Source organism: Oryzias latipes, chromosome 20, assembly GCF_053564925.1.
Source record: "Oryzias latipes strain Hd-rR chromosome 20, Olatipes_Hd-rR_3.1".
In the NCBI taxonomy this organism is placed as follows: Eukaryota; Metazoa; Chordata; class Actinopteri; order Beloniformes; family Adrianichthyidae; genus Oryzias; species Oryzias latipes.
This window is the reverse complement of record NC_136256.1, coordinates 18662687-18680711: the sequence shown is the minus strand read 5'-3', so window position 1 is coordinate 18680711 and position 18025 is coordinate 18662687. Positions and strand designations below refer to the sequence as shown.

The window sequence follows — 18025 nt, the reverse complement described above, 5'->3', positions numbered from 1 at the left end:
ACATTCCCCACATCACTTAGAAAAATAAATTCCCTGTGTTTGTGTACTTTGCTGCCGTTATGATTGAAAGTTGGCTGGAATTCTTAAAATCCTTATCTTTTCCTCATCAAATAAATAAAAAGCTAAATTTCAATAATCTGTACGTAATGGCAATGTCTACACTGCTGAAAAAATCATAACTTCTTCTAAAAAAAACAGAGAGCTCCCAGCAACAGGGAGAAGAGGGGGTGCTCCGCAGCAACGGTCTCGCCCATTTCAAATGACCTTCTGCCTGTCTGCCGAAAATATGTCCTATGAACGACACAGGTTTTTGGATTTTACTTAAAAACTCCATAATTATGATTACAAGACCACAGGAAATATTTTTAAAAAAGCTCAAAAGATGATCAGAGTGAGACTTGAAAGTACTACCTTTTCTTTGGCTTTTGTAAATTTTATTCAAAGTACTGACTGCAATATTCTACAGCTTGTTTAATAGAATATGCATTTTATTCTCAAAGGAAAGCGCTGATGACCAGCTTTTTTCTTTGATAAAGCTGACACAAATTGCAAATTTCAGTTTAATTACTTTGTTATCCACTAACATTTACATTGGGAGGGAAGCTCCAGACAAATGAGCTTTCAAAACCATCGATGTTCATCTGTGCTCTAAAATCATTGGCCACACATGAATATTTGCATATTGGATTAAGTAAACCACACAGGATAAATGTATGTTAAAACCTTAATTATGAAGAGTAAAAAGGTTTACCTTTTTTGATTACTATAGATGTGTAAGTGTAAAAAAAATGTACCCACAAAGAGTGCAAAATGTCAAATTGGAGTTATTTTTTGTCTCTAAACTGTCGTAGTATGACTTTTCATGTATTTCAAAGAGTCAAAAGTAGTCAATAAAATTAAATAAAAACTTTAACTGTTTAACTTTCTAGTTAAACCGTTAACTTAAGGGTGAAATGTGAATCTTTTGCAGCATTTAACATCATTTTAAAAATTCTGGTAGAAGCTAAATATATGGTAAAATTTATTTCAAAGCAGTTTAGCCCGAGTTTTCAATTCATATCAGTCATTTTTGTAGAAATGATGAGGTGAGATGTGATGGATTGTGAAGTGCAGCATTTCAATCACAGTTGGTTACCACTTAAGAAAGTCTTGCACAAATATTCCAACTTGGACAGAGTTTGTGACATCACGATGGCAAACTTCTATCTTGTCTAAAAAAAAACCATGCTTAATGCAGAAAGGAGTTTGATGGAAAGCTCCGGCAGGTGGTCGATGTTATGATTGGAGTCTTGCTGGCTCACCACACTCAGAGAATTTTACTGCAAACATCAAGATTTACTGCTTAAAAAGAGGATAGGAACACAGGGAGAAGGGAAAGTGTTTCTTTATTTTTCTTTATGAGCATCAGTAATGCATATGGATCACACTTTCAGTTGTAATGTTGATGACTAAATATTTCTATAACAGTACAGGTGTTAGCCACTTTGTACTGAAATTCGGATCTGTTCAATCTCCCTGTGCAGAAAAGCTGAGTGAAATTGTTATTCTCCACTGGAATAAAGGTAATTTAAACACATACAATTCTGTCTTGAGTCTTTGGACCCCCATGTTTTCATAAATTATCTTCTAGAATTGACCATAAAGCTTGTCAAATAAAAAAAATAAAACAGTTTTTCTATCTGCAACAAATAAAAATAAAGAAATTACTACTGTCTTTTTTGTATCACAGGGCGCATCAGATTATAAGGCACACGGTCTATGAATTGTCTATTTATCAATTAAATATGTCTCAAGGCACACTGAACTACAAGACACATTAAGCGATACAAGCGTCAGAGATAAGTCCCTCAGTCAGACAGACTTTAACAACTGCACTCACAGTAACAATAGAACAATAGAACTTGTGTAACACACGTTAAGTTAGCAAAACATAAACCAATCAGGAAAAGGTACAACTGAGACAGCACATGTTAGAGGTTTTCGAGTTAAAGTCAGAGGCGACCCCTGAAGGAAAAAGCCAAAAACAAAAGAAGAAGAAGCGTTAGCCACACCAGTCTATTCACGATACATGTAACTTCCATTTTTGCTTGCAACACATCACACAATATTTCCACCAAAACAAATGTTAAATATGGCTATGCTAACTCCCGACCAAAAAGTAACACGTAAAAAAAAAAAAAAAATCTGACACTGCTACATGTAAGCCTATTCACAATAACACACAACCATACATTTTGACAGAGTGCCATTTGCCTTTCAAAATTGCTTAAACATCAGTGAGCACAAACAGAAATAGGCGCACTGTGTGTCCCTTATAATTCGGAAAATAAAATAAGAGTTTGCATAATAATTCAAATACAACTGGGAAAAAAACACAAACCCAAAAACAGAAAAAACACAGGAGTCACAGCAAAATGTACAGAAGAAGAAATGCACATTTCTTTTTTATTCATATTCCTATTCAGAGAATTTTTTATTTTCAATTTGGTTTTTATTACAGTGCTACTTTTGCCATTGCATTCATTTGTTATCACCTGTAGCTTTTTTCTACTTAGCAACAGTGAATGCACTTTCCCATTTTGCTATTAGCTAATGATCATGGATTGCCAGATTACGCACTCAAGTGCCCGCTAACGGGGCAGAGATGGAGAAGGGTTGGTTGGGATAAAAGATGTAGAAAATATAGCCAGAGAAGGCGTCTAAATGCAGCCATTTTCAGGAATGAAGTTCAGTGCCCCCTTTGATCAGGGCTGGAATAGAACCTTTACTCAGAATAATATTTGTTAAAGAAGAGCTAATTTCCTGATGAATATTTATGCGCTCCACGCTGTGAAACACTGAAGATGAGGCTTTCTGCTTCCATTTACTTGTGAGTCCAGGGAAAGGGGTCGCATTGGAGGAAAAATGTTTTATTTTTGCAAGAAAAATAAAGTAATTCAACCAAATGTACTTTTTATCTTGTGAAGTAAAACCTTTTCCCTATGACCTGGTTCTGATTCAGCCCTAAACAAATGAGAAACAGTGCTAGACATTTGTTTTATCAATAAGTATCTTATTTTTTTAGATGCAGATATCTTGAAAAAAAAATTAAAGCATTTAAAAATTACCATGGCCTAAAGAAAAAAATGTTTTGGAAAAAATACAGCAAAGATACACTGACGCAAATTCTATAGCTCGTGGGTAAACCACCTCTGTATTGCATTTAAACATTTTAAATCCTGCATCTTTATTTTTGTAGATGCAAACTTAAAAGCATTTGCATTTTTTCTGGTGTGACATAGGGGATGGTGAATGCATAATGCAGATCAAAAGACCAACCATGGAATGCAAATATTTGCACTAACAGCAAAGAAAACGATTTGTATGAAATTATGCTTTCATGTGTTGAATTTAACATCTTTAAAGAAACTGTTGAAAGAATTAAGGAAAAGTTATTTTTCTTTTCTGATCCAAACAAGCCTTTTCTAATAATTCAGCCTTTGTTTATTTGCTTTTAAAAAATTTCTAAAATAACACATTTTGCAGAAATTTTTCCATACAGCAACATTAGTTTTTGTTTCTTAGACACAACCTTGTCACTTCTCATGTGTAGATAAAGGGGTAAAGGGTGTATAGCGCCTTTTTTCAACTTTCCTTAAAGACCCAAAGCACTTTAAGCTACGTTCACACCATCCTCTACAACACGCGTTCAAGCAGCCACTTTCAAGGAAAAGTATATGTACACGCGTTTAGGCTTCTGCATTCAAAACTCTTGCGTTCATCCGTTTTTGGGCTTTACATACAAAACATGCATACACTGAACATGGATTTGAGCATTGAAAGTCAAATCCAGGTCAAACTTTGACCAGCAGTTACTTAGATTTGGTAGTGACGTATAAATAACATCCCTTTTAACTCATGAAGGAATCATTAATTTGGCTTATTCCCAGATGGAATTATTTGACACTAAGTACGGCTGCACGATGTGAGGAAAACTGATATGCGATATTAGTGATCAATATTGCGATGACGATAACCTTGCGATACATGAAAAAATGGCAAAATAGCCAAAAACATAATTTCCATTTCACTGCAACAGTTTAATTTAAATAAGAGTTAACCCTAGTCTACATAGGAGGCCAAAATCTAACATAAAAGAGCTCCATCTGATCAACAATGTGAAGGCGTGGTCTCATGAATAAAGGGATTTATTTGATTTGTTAAATACTTTAAGGTGGATTAAGATTGTTTTCGCACATTTAAGGTTACCATTTTTTGCATATTCGCCGTCTTTTGGGATATGCGTACTGCACAGCTTAATATTGCGATAACGTTACATTTGAGATTTATTGTGCAGACCAAACACTAAGTTTGACATATACTCCATTAGAGCTGTGAAAGAAAAAGTCTGGAACAAGATTTGAAAAATTTCCACTTCAACACCAAGCCTCTTACAACATTGGGTGGCTGACATGCACTCGTAAACAGTAGGAAAAGAAAAAGCTTCACAGTCACAGCCCCATTCACACACACACACACACAGGCACATTTATGGTGGCTCTGCTGCTTAACACTGGCACCAACCCAAAACCACCAGGAGCAATGGAAGGCTCAAGGCGGGAAATTCCAATCTTCTGATCGGAGGTCACCCACTTCACCTCTGCATGATGGCCAACTCAGGATCAGTCAGAATAAACAAAACCTTTTTACTCTCACAATAGAAACCAGACAGGAAATTTGTGCCGATCGGGGAAACCCACCTAAGGCCATTATGAAAATTCTAAAAAAACTTCAAGAATGTAATATTTTGAAGTCTTTATTCTTTTTTTTGGTCAACCTGAAGCAGTCGCATACATTTCAATTGTCACCATAACAAACACATATGTGGGCCTTAAAATAGACAGGTATATATTCACCCAAATGTTGCCATCTTGATGGTACGGTTTCCAGTTCCTTCCTGTGTCACTGTAGAGAAGGCGGTACCGTGTCGTCCAATCAGAACTGCTGTAGCGACCCTGTGTTGCTATGGCGCTAACCTGCTTTCTGGAACCGAGGTCCACCTGTAGCCACTGATAATGGTCACTGTCCAGAGGTGACCATCCACCAGCACCTGTAGAGGGAGTAACATTTTAAAATGAATGTGGAAAAAAAGGGGCAGCACAGAACTGCTTTGATAATTCATCAAGAGAATACATGTGTGTAAGGGATGGTACACCTTATTATTAAGGGTCAACAGAGTGATCCTTATTTTAGCTATAGGACAAGTATGGTCATTAAGAAATACTTTTGTACAAATAGGTTTTCATCTAGAAAGACCCTGCTGACTCTTCACAGGACTGATCTGCATTTTCTATTCTTTTCAATTTAAATTTGTATCCCAATCCAGTTTAGACTCAACTTAGGGGTGATTGCATTAGTATGTATGACTTTTCAGGATTGTATTCATTATAAAGTTGGTATGTAAGACACTATGTGACATTTTCCAAGTGCTTGCGTGTCAACCACAGAAACTGTCAGTTGTCAGCTCTGGAAACTACAATTAGTGGCAAAAAGATATTTTTTTCATCACAAACTATACCTAATGCCAGGACACAAGGTAAATATAAGAGCAGCTGTCAGGTTTTTCTATTTATACGGAAATATGCTCTGAGTTTTCTGCTCAAATTGGGTTTAACAGGTGCATCGTTGAGTCTAAAACTGTTATTTCACTCTGTAGGGACACATGTTTGAATTTTAAGCCTTAATATGTCCGTTTTTATAAAGTAAATAATGAACCTTTTAGTTATTAATATGTTTTAGAATAATAAAAAAGATCTATGTCCCCCCCCTGCATGTTTTTGGCATATACAACAAAATAGAAATATTTTTTATAGATGGAAACTTTACTTTTTTTTGTACACATTGATGAAAATTATTTTAAATTAAATCATTTTTTTTTTATTTCTATTTAAGTCTAAAGTTTTAAATCTCTGTGGTGCTCATCAAATGAATACATCCATGTCCCTTTTAAGCTGCATCCACCGCATCATGTACCAGGAAAGGAACAGAAACCCTTCTAGAAAGTGTTAGGTGAACCTTGGGTTGAGAGGCATTGAGAAAACCAGAGTATATAAAATGCTTTAGGAAAAGAAACAGAAATAGAATGAAGGATTTCTTTAACCCAAAATAAAATACAAATGAAGGGAGCAGTGGGATACTTCAGCTACAGTGTTACAGCAGTCAGTTAATGTGACACAAGAAAGCTGTTCCAAACCAAGTGTTGAAGGTGGGGCATGTTTTTGCACTGATGTGCAGCACACACACCGATGCACCTGGACACATACACATACTGCACAACTAAAGTTATGCTCACACCTCCATTTGAAACGCATGTTCAAGTGACCTTGCAAATGAAAAGTCAGTGTTAACACATGTATACGCAGACACCATGTTTTGAATGCTTCCGCGTTCAAAACTCTCGCATTCACATGTCGCTATGAAAGTTATGAGTCCGTTTTTGGGCTCTACATGCAAAACGCGCATCCATTGAACCTGCATTAAAAGTTAAACCAGTTGAACTTTAACCAATCACTGGTTGTGACATATTCGGAGATGTAAAAACAAATTATTTATCCAACTTGGTTTTAGAAAATGTAAACAAGCCCCACATTCTTTTTAAATCTATTGGTTCTGTTTGTAACCTGAATCCATCTTCCACACTACAGATGACAAATGAAACGTGTGAACGTTTTTTATTCTTTTTAAGGTAGCTGCTAAAAGGGCTAATATTTCCTCATGCAATTCCTTCTTAAAATCTGCTCTGGATCCAGTCCCACCTCACTTTTTTAAACAAGTTGGGCCACTCTTAGCACTTCAGTCATGGAAATCATCAATAGCAACCTGTCATCAGGTCTTGTCCCAACCTTCTGCAAAAAAGCTGTTGTTGAACCCTTACTTAATAAGGCGGGTCTGGATCCAACATGCTTGGCCAACTATCAACCAATTTCAAAGCTGCCATTTGTATATAAAATTTTGGAAAAGTGTGTAATGGCACAGCTGCAATCTCTTTTTGGATGATAGTGGGATTTTAGACACTTTTCAGTCAGCCTTACAAGGCATTTCATAGCACAGAGTCTGCTCTTTTGAAAGTTTTTAATGATCTTTATTTAATCACAGACTCTGGTAATTCTATTTTAGTACTTTTAGACTTGACTGCTGCTTTTGACACAGTGGATCATGCAACTCTTAAACCACCTTGAAGATTGTGTGGGTATTAGGGGGGGACCGCCCTAAACTGGTTTAAATCTTACATGTCAGGGCGGTCCTTTACAGTTAGGCTGGGGGACTTCACTTCGTCCTCTACTCCACTCCTTTTGGAGTTCCCCAGGGTTCAATTTAAGGACCTATGCTCTTTATACCTGCTTCCTTTAGCTAAAATTTTTAAGAAACATGGCTTGTCATATCATTTTTATGCAGATGACTGTCAACTGTACATCCCCATTGTTAAAAATAATGGAAGCAGCCCCCTGATGCCCTTACTTAACTGTCTGGGGGACGTCAAAGATTGGTTGGCCCAAAACCTTTTAAAACTTAATGAGGAAAAAACAGAGGTCATGATATTTAGACCCAAAGCCAATCTTGACTTTGAGCCCATTCAGCATTACGTGAGGCACACAGCCACCAACCTTGGCATCATAGTGGACAGTGATTTTAAATCTGATAAACAGATATTAAGGGGAGACAGAGCATTCTCTGTTGTCGGCCCTAAGCTGTGGAAGGCTCTGCCATCGCATGTTAGAACAGCGCCCTCTGTGGAGTGTTTTAAGTCCCGTCTTAAAACACATTTTTATTCTATAGATTTTAACACTGCATGAGTTGTGTGGTCCTCTGTGTTTTTATATGTCTTTTTATCTGTGTTTTTTATTTTTTTAAATTTTTATTTATTTTACTGGTGTACTTTGTTTTTATTTTGTTTGTTAATCTTTTGTTTGGTTTTTGCTCACAGCACTGTGGAAACTGCCCGTTTGGGAAAGTGCTAAATAAACAAAGTGGATTGGATTGGAATGGATTCTACTCACAGAAGTACCAACTATTCGAAAATTGATCATGAAAGAGAAATGAATATTTGCAGTTTGTGCCCCTGCCGGAATGATACGAAACCAAGTCTCCCATACAGTATGTCGGAATAGAGCTGTGAAAGAAAAAATCTGGAGTAAAATTTACAAAATTTGCACCACTTCAAAATTTCGCACCAAGCCTCTTTCAACTAGTTGACAAACATGCACTATAGTAAAAAGAAGAAGAAGAAGCCCCTCCCTGGGAACACCATATGCTAAAACAGGTTCAAGAACATGCGTTTAGCCCATTCTTGAACTCACATCACAACCCCAATGTGAACGTAGCTATAGATGAGACAGCTGACGTTTATGCAGAGAACATTTCTAATGATCATTTGGTAGATTTAAGGTGGAAACTAGCTGTGTGGAAGCTGCTTGTTTCATCTCTCTGTGAAAACCTAACTTGGAAAAATGAAACTGATGGCATGAGACTCATCAACAAAATGAAACTGATGGAGGACCAAGTCCATAAAAAAGTAGAGGCGAGAAAGACCATAAAGGTTCAGAGGAAAAGGCACGTGTTGATCACATGGTAAAATAGAGGCTGCCACAGTTTCCAGAGTAACCCCACCCCCTGAGAAAAATCCTGTATCTTATCCAATTACAGAGCCATTACACTCAGCTCCAGACTTGACAGATAGCCAGGCTCGTATCAGTGGAAACGTCAATACCTCAAAAACCCGTTGAAGCGCAGCAGTTCCCTTGAGGGGGATAGAAAGCTATCAAAATGGGGAAGGGTATGAGGGCAGCAGAGGGGTGGGGGTGGATCTGGGGGGTAGGATGTAAGTGATAAGTAAACAGACAGCAGGGGGAAAAAAAGATAAAAAACTTGAGATAAGCAGACAATGACCGAGGCAATGTGACCCTTTTTCTGTAAGATAGGAGGATGAGGTGTCGGGATGAATGACAAGAAAGGTTCATTCAGTGGGGAGGTGGCAAGAGAGAGGACACGGCGGGAAAAGGGAAACAAGGGAGGTGGGTAATGTGAAGAAAAAAAGGGAACAAAGAGGATTTTGCAGTGTGATACTGGGGATGCTGGAGATGATATGTGTGTAGTTGTAAAAAGAGGTAGAACAGCAATGCCACCAAAAGCAATGTATTTAAGACCAAAAAGGTTGAGAAATTTGAAGAAAAGAGATAAACTCAACTCTTAATATGGAAGGAGAACTGGGTCAGCAACAATCAGACTGCAGACAAGCTCAAATGACACGGAAAGATACTCAAAAAATGAAGGGAAGTGTGAAATTAATGTTTCTGAGCAGAGAAAAAAGTAGAGAAAATCTAGGGTAAAAAACCTCAAGTGAAAAAAGCATTTCATTTCATCAATCAATCAAACTTTATTTATAAAGCACTTTTCATATAAAAAGAATAACACAAAGTGCTTTACATTAAAAGAAGACAAAATAAATAATATGAAAACATGCATGAAGATTAAAATAAACAAGCACGAAAAATAAATAAAAATAAAAATAGGGCCCCCCTACCCGTACCTACACAACCCCCAACTTCTAACACATCTTCCATCCCCTAATGGATGGGGAAAGACAATGACAATTGAAAAATAAGAAATAGGCTGTTTTCTTGCATTAGCAATTTCTAGCATTAGCAATTTAAAGAATATACAAAGAATTTTAAAATTTCAACAAACAACAATACACTGCACACATTGCACATGCTGCTTAGCTCACATCAAGAAAAAGTTTTGTTTTTGGTGATTTCATATTTTTTTTGATGATTGATATATATAAAGAACAATAAGTTTAAAACTATGTTTAAATCTCCTGATTTATAACCATTTCTTGATTTAAATTGTCCTGAATCAGGAGCAGACGGAAAAGCCCTTTGAAAAAAGCCTGTAAAAGTGACATAGAAGCTACAACAGCAGGCCACAAGCTCCCCGCTCTGCTCAATTCTGATGCATCTACTTACAGATAAAAAGGTACATGTATTTCTTCATTTTCTTCATCCAATCTGGTATCTGGCTCTTTTTTGTTACACCACTACTAATGTGAGGTTGGTGTTGTGAGGGGCTATAAGCAAGCAGAGTGTAAACAGATGGATGACGGGAAGTAAGGGAAGGCCTACTCCATGCCAACAATTCCGTCTACAACTCATAGGGCAAATTTCTAATGAACTACTGCTGCTCGTCAGAAACTATGTCCTTGAAAAGAACAGATCATTTTATGTCAGCTAAAGCAACATAATCATAATTAAAAGACCACTGGGAACGTGTTTACAATAGATCGAAAGATAATCTCAGTGGGTCTTTAAATCTACATTCTTAGCTAGTGCATGCAAATTCCTAAATATCAATTCAAAGGTACCCATGCGGAAAAGTCTGTGCTTGCTCGTGAGGATCTTATTTCAAATCAACCACATTCCCTGCTCTGCAGCTTCACTGCTTCAGTGACCAGACTCACACCACTGATGCCAGGTCAGCAGACACCCAAACCAAAAAATGCACTTTACTGAGAGAAAAACACTAGACTTTAACTGGTCTTTGTCATAACACATCAAACTTCTACACCTGAGCTACTCCACTTTTCCCTCTGGGAAATCAGCACTAAATGAAAACTTCCCAATGCTGATGGTCACCATTTTGATGAACTAGGCTTTTCCCTTCCATAATCAATCACTGACTCCAACATTTACCTTGCATTTGACTTGACCTTGGCACATTTGCGCTGTAACCAGCACTTCGTACTTTACAGTTCAGAAAAAACGAAAGAGACACTTACAGCAAAAGAGATCTTATTAATATTTAGTAAAGCTGGATGTTTATGTGTTGGCGGAATTTATGCATCCGGTTGAGAAGAATATAGCGTTAAGGAGGTGTCAAGGGGTGACAAACCATCGTGTTAATCGCAAATAGTTATTCACAGTCAAATTACAGCCTTTTGTTTTCTTTGTTGCATTAATCTGATTTTTCTTCTATAACTAACACTTATTATGTATGTATAATATGTAATACCCAATGAGGTGCCCGTTATCAGAAATTATACCAAGGTGCGGGTGAATTCTCGATTCTGATTGGCAGCTGGGTGTGAATTAAAAGTGATAACTTAACAAAAAAAAAGTTCACTGTGCTGGCTTCTTTAACCCTTGTACTTTCCTAGGCACTTTAACATTGGGAGTTGGGTCATCTAGACCCACTAGACAGTGCTCTGAACCTTTTTTCTTCAATGATTTGTGATATTCACTTTCACTGGAATATATATAATATTTCCACCTTCATCCACCTTTGTCATGGTAGGAAGAACATGTCAATGCAAGGGTTGGGTCATCTAAGATAGCACAAGGGTTACACAAACTTTTGCTTCATCATCTGAAAAAAAACAAGCGGTAAGCGATGAACTTTCTCTCTGAACTTTAAACTATCGTTGACGACCAGCATACATATTGCTTTCCTTTGCCACTGCGGTCGAGATCGGTGGTCACAGCGGTGCGCTGTCACGTTATCATAACAACGCCCTGCACCACGTAACAAATAATCCGCATTTTGTGAAAAAAGCGATCCAAACCGAAGATAATACAAGAATAAAGTACTAAAAACTGATTAAATATGTATTTCTTTTAAGTGACCATGGTAAGGTGTTATCAGAATTAACACACTTCGCAGAACTCAGGCTTCCACAGCGTGCGTTAATTTATGATAATGCAAACTTTGTTGGCCATTAATCCTTACTTAATCCACACCCAGCAGCCAATTAGAATTGAGAATTCACCTGGACCATGGTGTATATATATATATACTGTACATATATATAGGTGTATGTGTGTGTGTGTGTGTGTGTCGGAGAAGAACAGAAATGCAGTGAAAGTAAAAAAATGAAGGCAAAAACTGGAGTTGACAGAGTAAGTATGAAGGTCTAGCGGGAGGGGAATGAAAGGTGAGAGAGTGAGATTGAGTGAACTGTAGCTTCAGCCAAAATAGCAAAAATAGAGAGGAGAAGAAAAGGTAGAGATCGTGGAGGCGATGTCTGTCAGGGGATTGTCACTGTTCTCTCGCTTGTCTCGCACACAGATGTTCGGGGAGGACAGAAGAAGCAGAGGGAGGATAGGTGAGAGAACAGGGAAGCAGAGAAGGTCAAGGCACCACCTTTGAGGCAGAGACAAAAGAAAAGGAGAAAAACAAGAAACCTGAGACAAAGATCAGGGGATCAAACTCAAAGAAGGGAGAATAAGTGCTATCAACGAATAGGAGAGTGAATAAAACACTTTAAAGCAAGCCAGACAAAAGCAGTAATGCGTCTATGGTGTCTGTTCTCTCAGCTTTTAGAAGCCCTGAAGGGTTTCATGAATCACATTCATAATTATCATACTGTGTGTGTGTTTTTTTAACCTTTCTAATAAAAATATGGACCTTCAAAGAACTGTTCTAATATTTCCAAAAGCTTATTTTGCATCCTTGTTGTTACAACTAAAGTACTGTAAAAAGTGGTTGGTGGTTGGCCGAAACATTTTTCATGGCAAGCAGCTCTGTGACCAATAGCTGACTGGAGGTCATATCAATGTAATGTTTGAAGTCTCTGCTCAATAAAGAAGTATTATTATAGCATTCAAAAGTCATTTTTACACAAGTATGCATTCATATCATGGAACTGTGAACATATGCGGCATCTCAGTAATGCATTCTGTCTATTTCTCTTTACCTAAAATTTACAAAAGCAGAGCTTTAAAATTTATGAAAATCGATGGTACGAAAAAAACATTTACAGAATGCCAACAGCTGTAAAAAAAAAAATACAAAAAAAGGGAAGTTAATGAAAAAGAATAAAAACTGTTGCCCCACGGTACCTAAAAATCTGTTTTTTTTCCTTCAAACTGTGTGCAATTTAGCTGTTTTTCTATCATATCTCACACATCTGAGTTGAATCAAGAAAAGGGTTTTAGTAAAAACTGTGGATCAAAAGACTCTATATCGAAGGTCTTTGTGGTTTACTTCAGCTGGAATCCATTTGTTCACCATTTGTCTCAGAGAAAAAAACGTACCAAAGAACTCTGTTAACTTCTTTGTTCCTTTTTTCCATGAAATACTCAGTAGATCAACTCAAACCCAACTAGACAAATTGGTTTTAACCTTAATGAGATTTCCCAGAAAAAAAAGGTCAAACAAATTCAGTTAAATAAATTGAAGCTAAGGGAAATTTTTTTTTAAAGTAACATCATTGAATTCTGGCCCCCAAGGTTCTGCCCCAACTCCTGTTTGAAGTTGTTATCTCAGTATGATACAGGAGTAATGAGTGACCTTCTGCTCTGCAGCCAACAGGTGAAAGCTGGCCTGGTGGGGGGAAAGAAAACAGAAAATGAATGTAGCCTGCAGTGGAGAAATAACAGAGGGAGAGATTGGAATTTTGCAGTTTAAATAGACCACCCAGGTTTGAAGGGGGCATCTGATAAATCACATGTGCTATAGAGGGCAAGTCAGTACTTTGCAAGCAGCACTTTGGTTCAGGCAAAATGTTTCATCTGAAAAGAGTTGGTAAATGTCTGAAAGGAGGGCATTTTCCTATGTTGGTTTGGAGACGACATCAGAAAAATCTGGATTTCCTATTAACCAAAGCATAGATATATTCAGTCTACATTATGCATAGATTATTAACATGGAAAGACGAAGAGTCTATGTAGAAATATTTGAAAAACACTTAAAGGTTTTACATCATCCATGACCCTTAAAGTATACAGCAGCTTTGACCTATTATTTTGCAACTTGTTGCTACAATTAAAGTGTTGTGAAAATGTTAGAAAAACACCTGTGCGCCCTATAATCCTGAGCCCCTTATATATGGATTAATTCTGGTTGAGTTTACTGATGTCCAAGTGATTTTGAGAGGTACATGATCTGTTTTTTTTACAAGTTTCAAATAATTTTGGGTATGTCCGAATTCCCTCCCTAATCCTTAAAAAAATAAAAAAAACGATATATTGCAGGAGTATAGAACCCTGGATTTTAAAAGCAACTCTGACAGAAGTACTTTTTTTTTTAAACACCAAATATGACGTCAATACGAGCAATACGAGCATTTTACGACGACTATGTGTTCTGAAGATGACAACGTTGATGGTTAACTAAAAATCTACACTTAAATACATTTTTGAACAACAGTTAAACGCAATGCATTGTGGTCTATATTACCCGATCAGAGTCATTTTTCAGGTCATCCATAAATATTTTTGCCCCAAAAGAATTGTCTTGCCCAAACAGAAATTGGTTTTGCGTAATTAAAATTGGTATATCAGTTGCAAAATTGTGCTCAAACCTGGACCCCTTAGGCAATTAAAACAAAATGTGTTGCAAGAAAAACAAAAGTTGTGGACAATGAAATGGCCAGTGGTTTTAGTGAATGTGTTCCCTTTACTTTCATGTTTTAGCGTTATTCTAGGCATTTCTGTAGTTATTTACTTTCTCTTTTTTGGTTGTATCCTGAAACGGTGACAGTATTGTTTTTTTGAAGCTGTGTTGTGCACAGTGCTGTATAATTTCTATTTTAGTCAGCGTTTATTAGCATTAGATTTATCACAACAAACATGAGAGTCATCTGGAAAAAAAAAACACTCAGAGATTAGATCTATGGCGATTCTTGTGTAATTCTGAAAAAGACACGTTTATAAAGCGGTTGCAGAATTAACTTAAACTTATATCTGTCAGGAACTGGTGGAGGAGGACCCAAAATGCAGAAGACCAGGCTTGATGACAGAAAAGAAAACATTTAATAAACAAGCTGAAATATGACTAAACCAGGGGGAGCAACAAAAAGGTGACAAAGTGGAAAAGAGCAGATGACCTGACGAGGATGAACAGAAACCCGTTAAATAGGCTAAGGGCAATTAACTGAAATAAAGACAGCTGTGGATCATGAACCGGAAACTGGTGTGACTGACAAAAAGGAAACCAAAAACATGACCAAGAACAACAACTCCAAACTGAACCACAGAATCCTTACAATATCGCAGGCATGTGAGGTACAAATAGGATATTAAATCACATTAATCCACCTGTGGACTGTAAAAAACAAACTGCCAATGATGCCGACAGCCATGACAGGTATTGTCAGAGAATGCATAGGTGGGTGTTTGCAAAAGGAGTTGATGTATTTCCTTTCATGGCTCTCACTCATTTTATTCTCATTCTCCAGCTTGTGCAAAATTTTACTTGCTCATGCAAGTATTTTTTGAAACTTTTTACTTTCTGCAACCTCATTAACAAACCCCCCTTCCTCTCCCAAACATTTTAATTAGATAAGACTTTATGCTGCTGGAAAAATTGAGTGGAGAGAAAACAGCTGGTTTGCCCTCTACTAATACTTCATCTTTCTGTCATGGAGAAAAGGGAGATGGAGTAATTTAATTAGGGGGACGACTGCCATTATCGATGGCTGACTGCAACGGCTGGAATAAAACATCAAAAGCTTTTTTTAATATGCCTCAGTGAAAAGCAACACAAAAAGGAAGGAAGGAAAACCTGAATGGCAACCCACTACTTGTGGCTTTTCATCTACTCTGGCATCCTTTGTTTAGTTAAAGAGGGACAGAATGAAACTGTTGGTCCCTTTTGTAAGAATTTGACAAATTAATGACATTTAAAAAGAAAAAAAACCAAATATAAGAGGGAAAAAAGGGTTGGAGCTGAGAAAATACAGTACTGAATTATAGTTACTGCAGGAAAATAGGAAGTGTGGAAGGAAAATGATATAGTGTGCAAGGGAATGCTAGGGCATGATGGAGGACAGGAATACAGATGGAGGAGATGGGAACAGAGAAGGGATGAAGGGAAATTAAATCGAAGGATCAGCGGTCACATGTTTGTGATTAGGAGCCCAATCTCATGCTTGGTCACATCTGTGCTTTGATAAAAATGTAGGTACACTTTCCTGCTTCCATGGTTACAGCTGATGTTTAAAAAACACTGTTTCTAAACCATTCTTCACTTTTTTTATGCAAATATTTTTGCATGCTCTTACAAACCACAATCATAAACCAACCATAAGTCTTATGTGGTGGACAGTACAAACGAATGATATACTTAAAGAAAATACCGTATTTTCCGGACTATAAGTCGCACCGGAGTATAAGTCGCACCAGCCCAAAAATGCATTATAAAGTAGAAAAAAACACAGATAAGTCGCACTGGACTATAAGTCGCATTTTAACTTTCACAACCTTATATGACACAATCATAGCAGACTGTTTATCTCATAATTTCACAGTAATTTTTTCTCAAACTTATTTATTTATTCTTTTCATGAAGCATCATTGGCCAACTAATACTCTGTTTTTTCATCCTGTATTTGTAGAAACAGTTGTCATTTTTATTGCATTTCTGAATCTATGAAATCATTGGAAAATAGAATATTATGTTCTTAGCCTTCAAGATCTTACTGTAAAAAAGGTTTGCTGATTCTCTGAGTCACTTAACATACTCTTAACACTTAACATACCTCATACATCAAATTGACCCAGTAACATCATCTCTGTTCCTCACAAATGAACATAACAGGAGGGTTAACAATGTATTTATTTCAATTTATTTCTAATATAAGTCGCTGCGGAGTATAAGTCGCACCCCTTGCCAAACTATGAAAAAAAGGGCCACTTATAGTCCGGAAAATACGGTAGTTAGGATTTTTTAGTGTATGAAGATGTGGAATGTGAGACTAAAAATTAGGATATTTCTGTCAAATTAGTCACTTTCCATTTCAATGTTGAACAAGCTTCTCTTTTCTCATATATTTTTAAGATTTATCTCAACTTTTACTTTGAACTTTTGTTTGAGTATTTCAATTGAGCATTATGAGGCGTCTTCAACTGTGTGATGTGCAAAGTACTGTAGAGTGACTGGAATCCCAACAGAGAGTAATGATTTATGATAAAATGTAGTTCCTCCCTGCCTCCCTGATAAGCTTTTTTACACATACAACAAAAGGTTCCAAGGGAGAATGGCCTATTTTTCTCTCCGGCTGACATCCTTGAGATATGCAGGGCCTTGTAACAATAAAAGTAAAAGAAAAAAAAGTAGTAGAAGGGAGCAACAGTGGGATGAGGATGTAGATTAGGAGTAGATTAAAGCAGGGGAAAGTGCACTCATCTACAGGGAGGAACACAGTGTTCTTCCTGTTGCAACAAGAAAAAGGAAAGAAAGCACAAGACAAATATGGCAGATTAACATATCAGACAGGAGTGGAAAAGTGTAAGTGAGAAGAAAAATAAAAATGTCTTTCAAAAAGAAGAAAAATTTAATGTATGATGCCCAAAGTAACATTTTTGGAATGAAGTGATTATGTGATCTCTCTGAAATACCATTAAAGTCAAGAAGTTAGCAGAAGCTTGTTCCTGTTTGGGTTTATTTACAATGTTTATTTATGTTTGACTTACATCCTCACTGACAGAATTCTTTATAACTAAATTATTTTCCTGGCCAGCCCTCTTTCGACACGCAGTGAATTTGCTGCTCGATGTCTAAGCTTGATCAACCAAACGCGTGTGGCAGGAGATGCCGTAAATGTTATTAGCTTGATCGCTACATGGAGCAGTGTCTGTAATACATTTCGTTCACAATGCATGGAAGACACAGATGATCGAATGTATTTATTTTAAAAAACTCTACAAAAGCGTGGTTACACATCTCCGTGTCTGGGTTCATGAGATCATTCAGTCCCTTGACTTACAGGTGGGTCATATTTCCTTTATTTTTATTTTTTTTATTTTTGTTTTTCCTGAAATGTCCAACACAAGAGGCCCTCAGTTCTCATCTGCCTGCCCAGCTGTTGGACAGGACAAGTTAAAAAAGAAATATTTCCTTTATTTAAGTGAAACTAAATAGGCAAATGATCATGTTTGCAGAAAAAAACAAGTGGTTATTGGCTATTTTTATCAGTTTTGCATTTAGTGAAATAGGTACTTTGGTTGGTGAGGACATGCTCATTTGGCTGACATCTAAACCTCAACAACCC

At 36.9% G+C, this 18025-nt stretch overlaps 1 protein-coding gene across 4 annotated transcripts in view; it reads right to left on the bottom strand.

Moving 5' to 3' along the window:
- cntnap2a (contactin associated protein 2a) overlaps window positions 1-18025 on the bottom strand; it is a 365138-nt gene that overhangs the window by 221900 nt on the left and 125213 nt on the right. For all 4 annotated transcript variants that reach the window (XM_020712697.2, XM_020712695.3, XM_011488837.4 and 1 more), the window contains exon 3: window positions 4896-5089. In XM_020712697.2, coding sequence (XP_020568356.1) covers window positions 4896-5089 — 194 coding nt within the window. The remainder of the gene's footprint in view (window positions 1-4895; window positions 5090-18025) is intronic.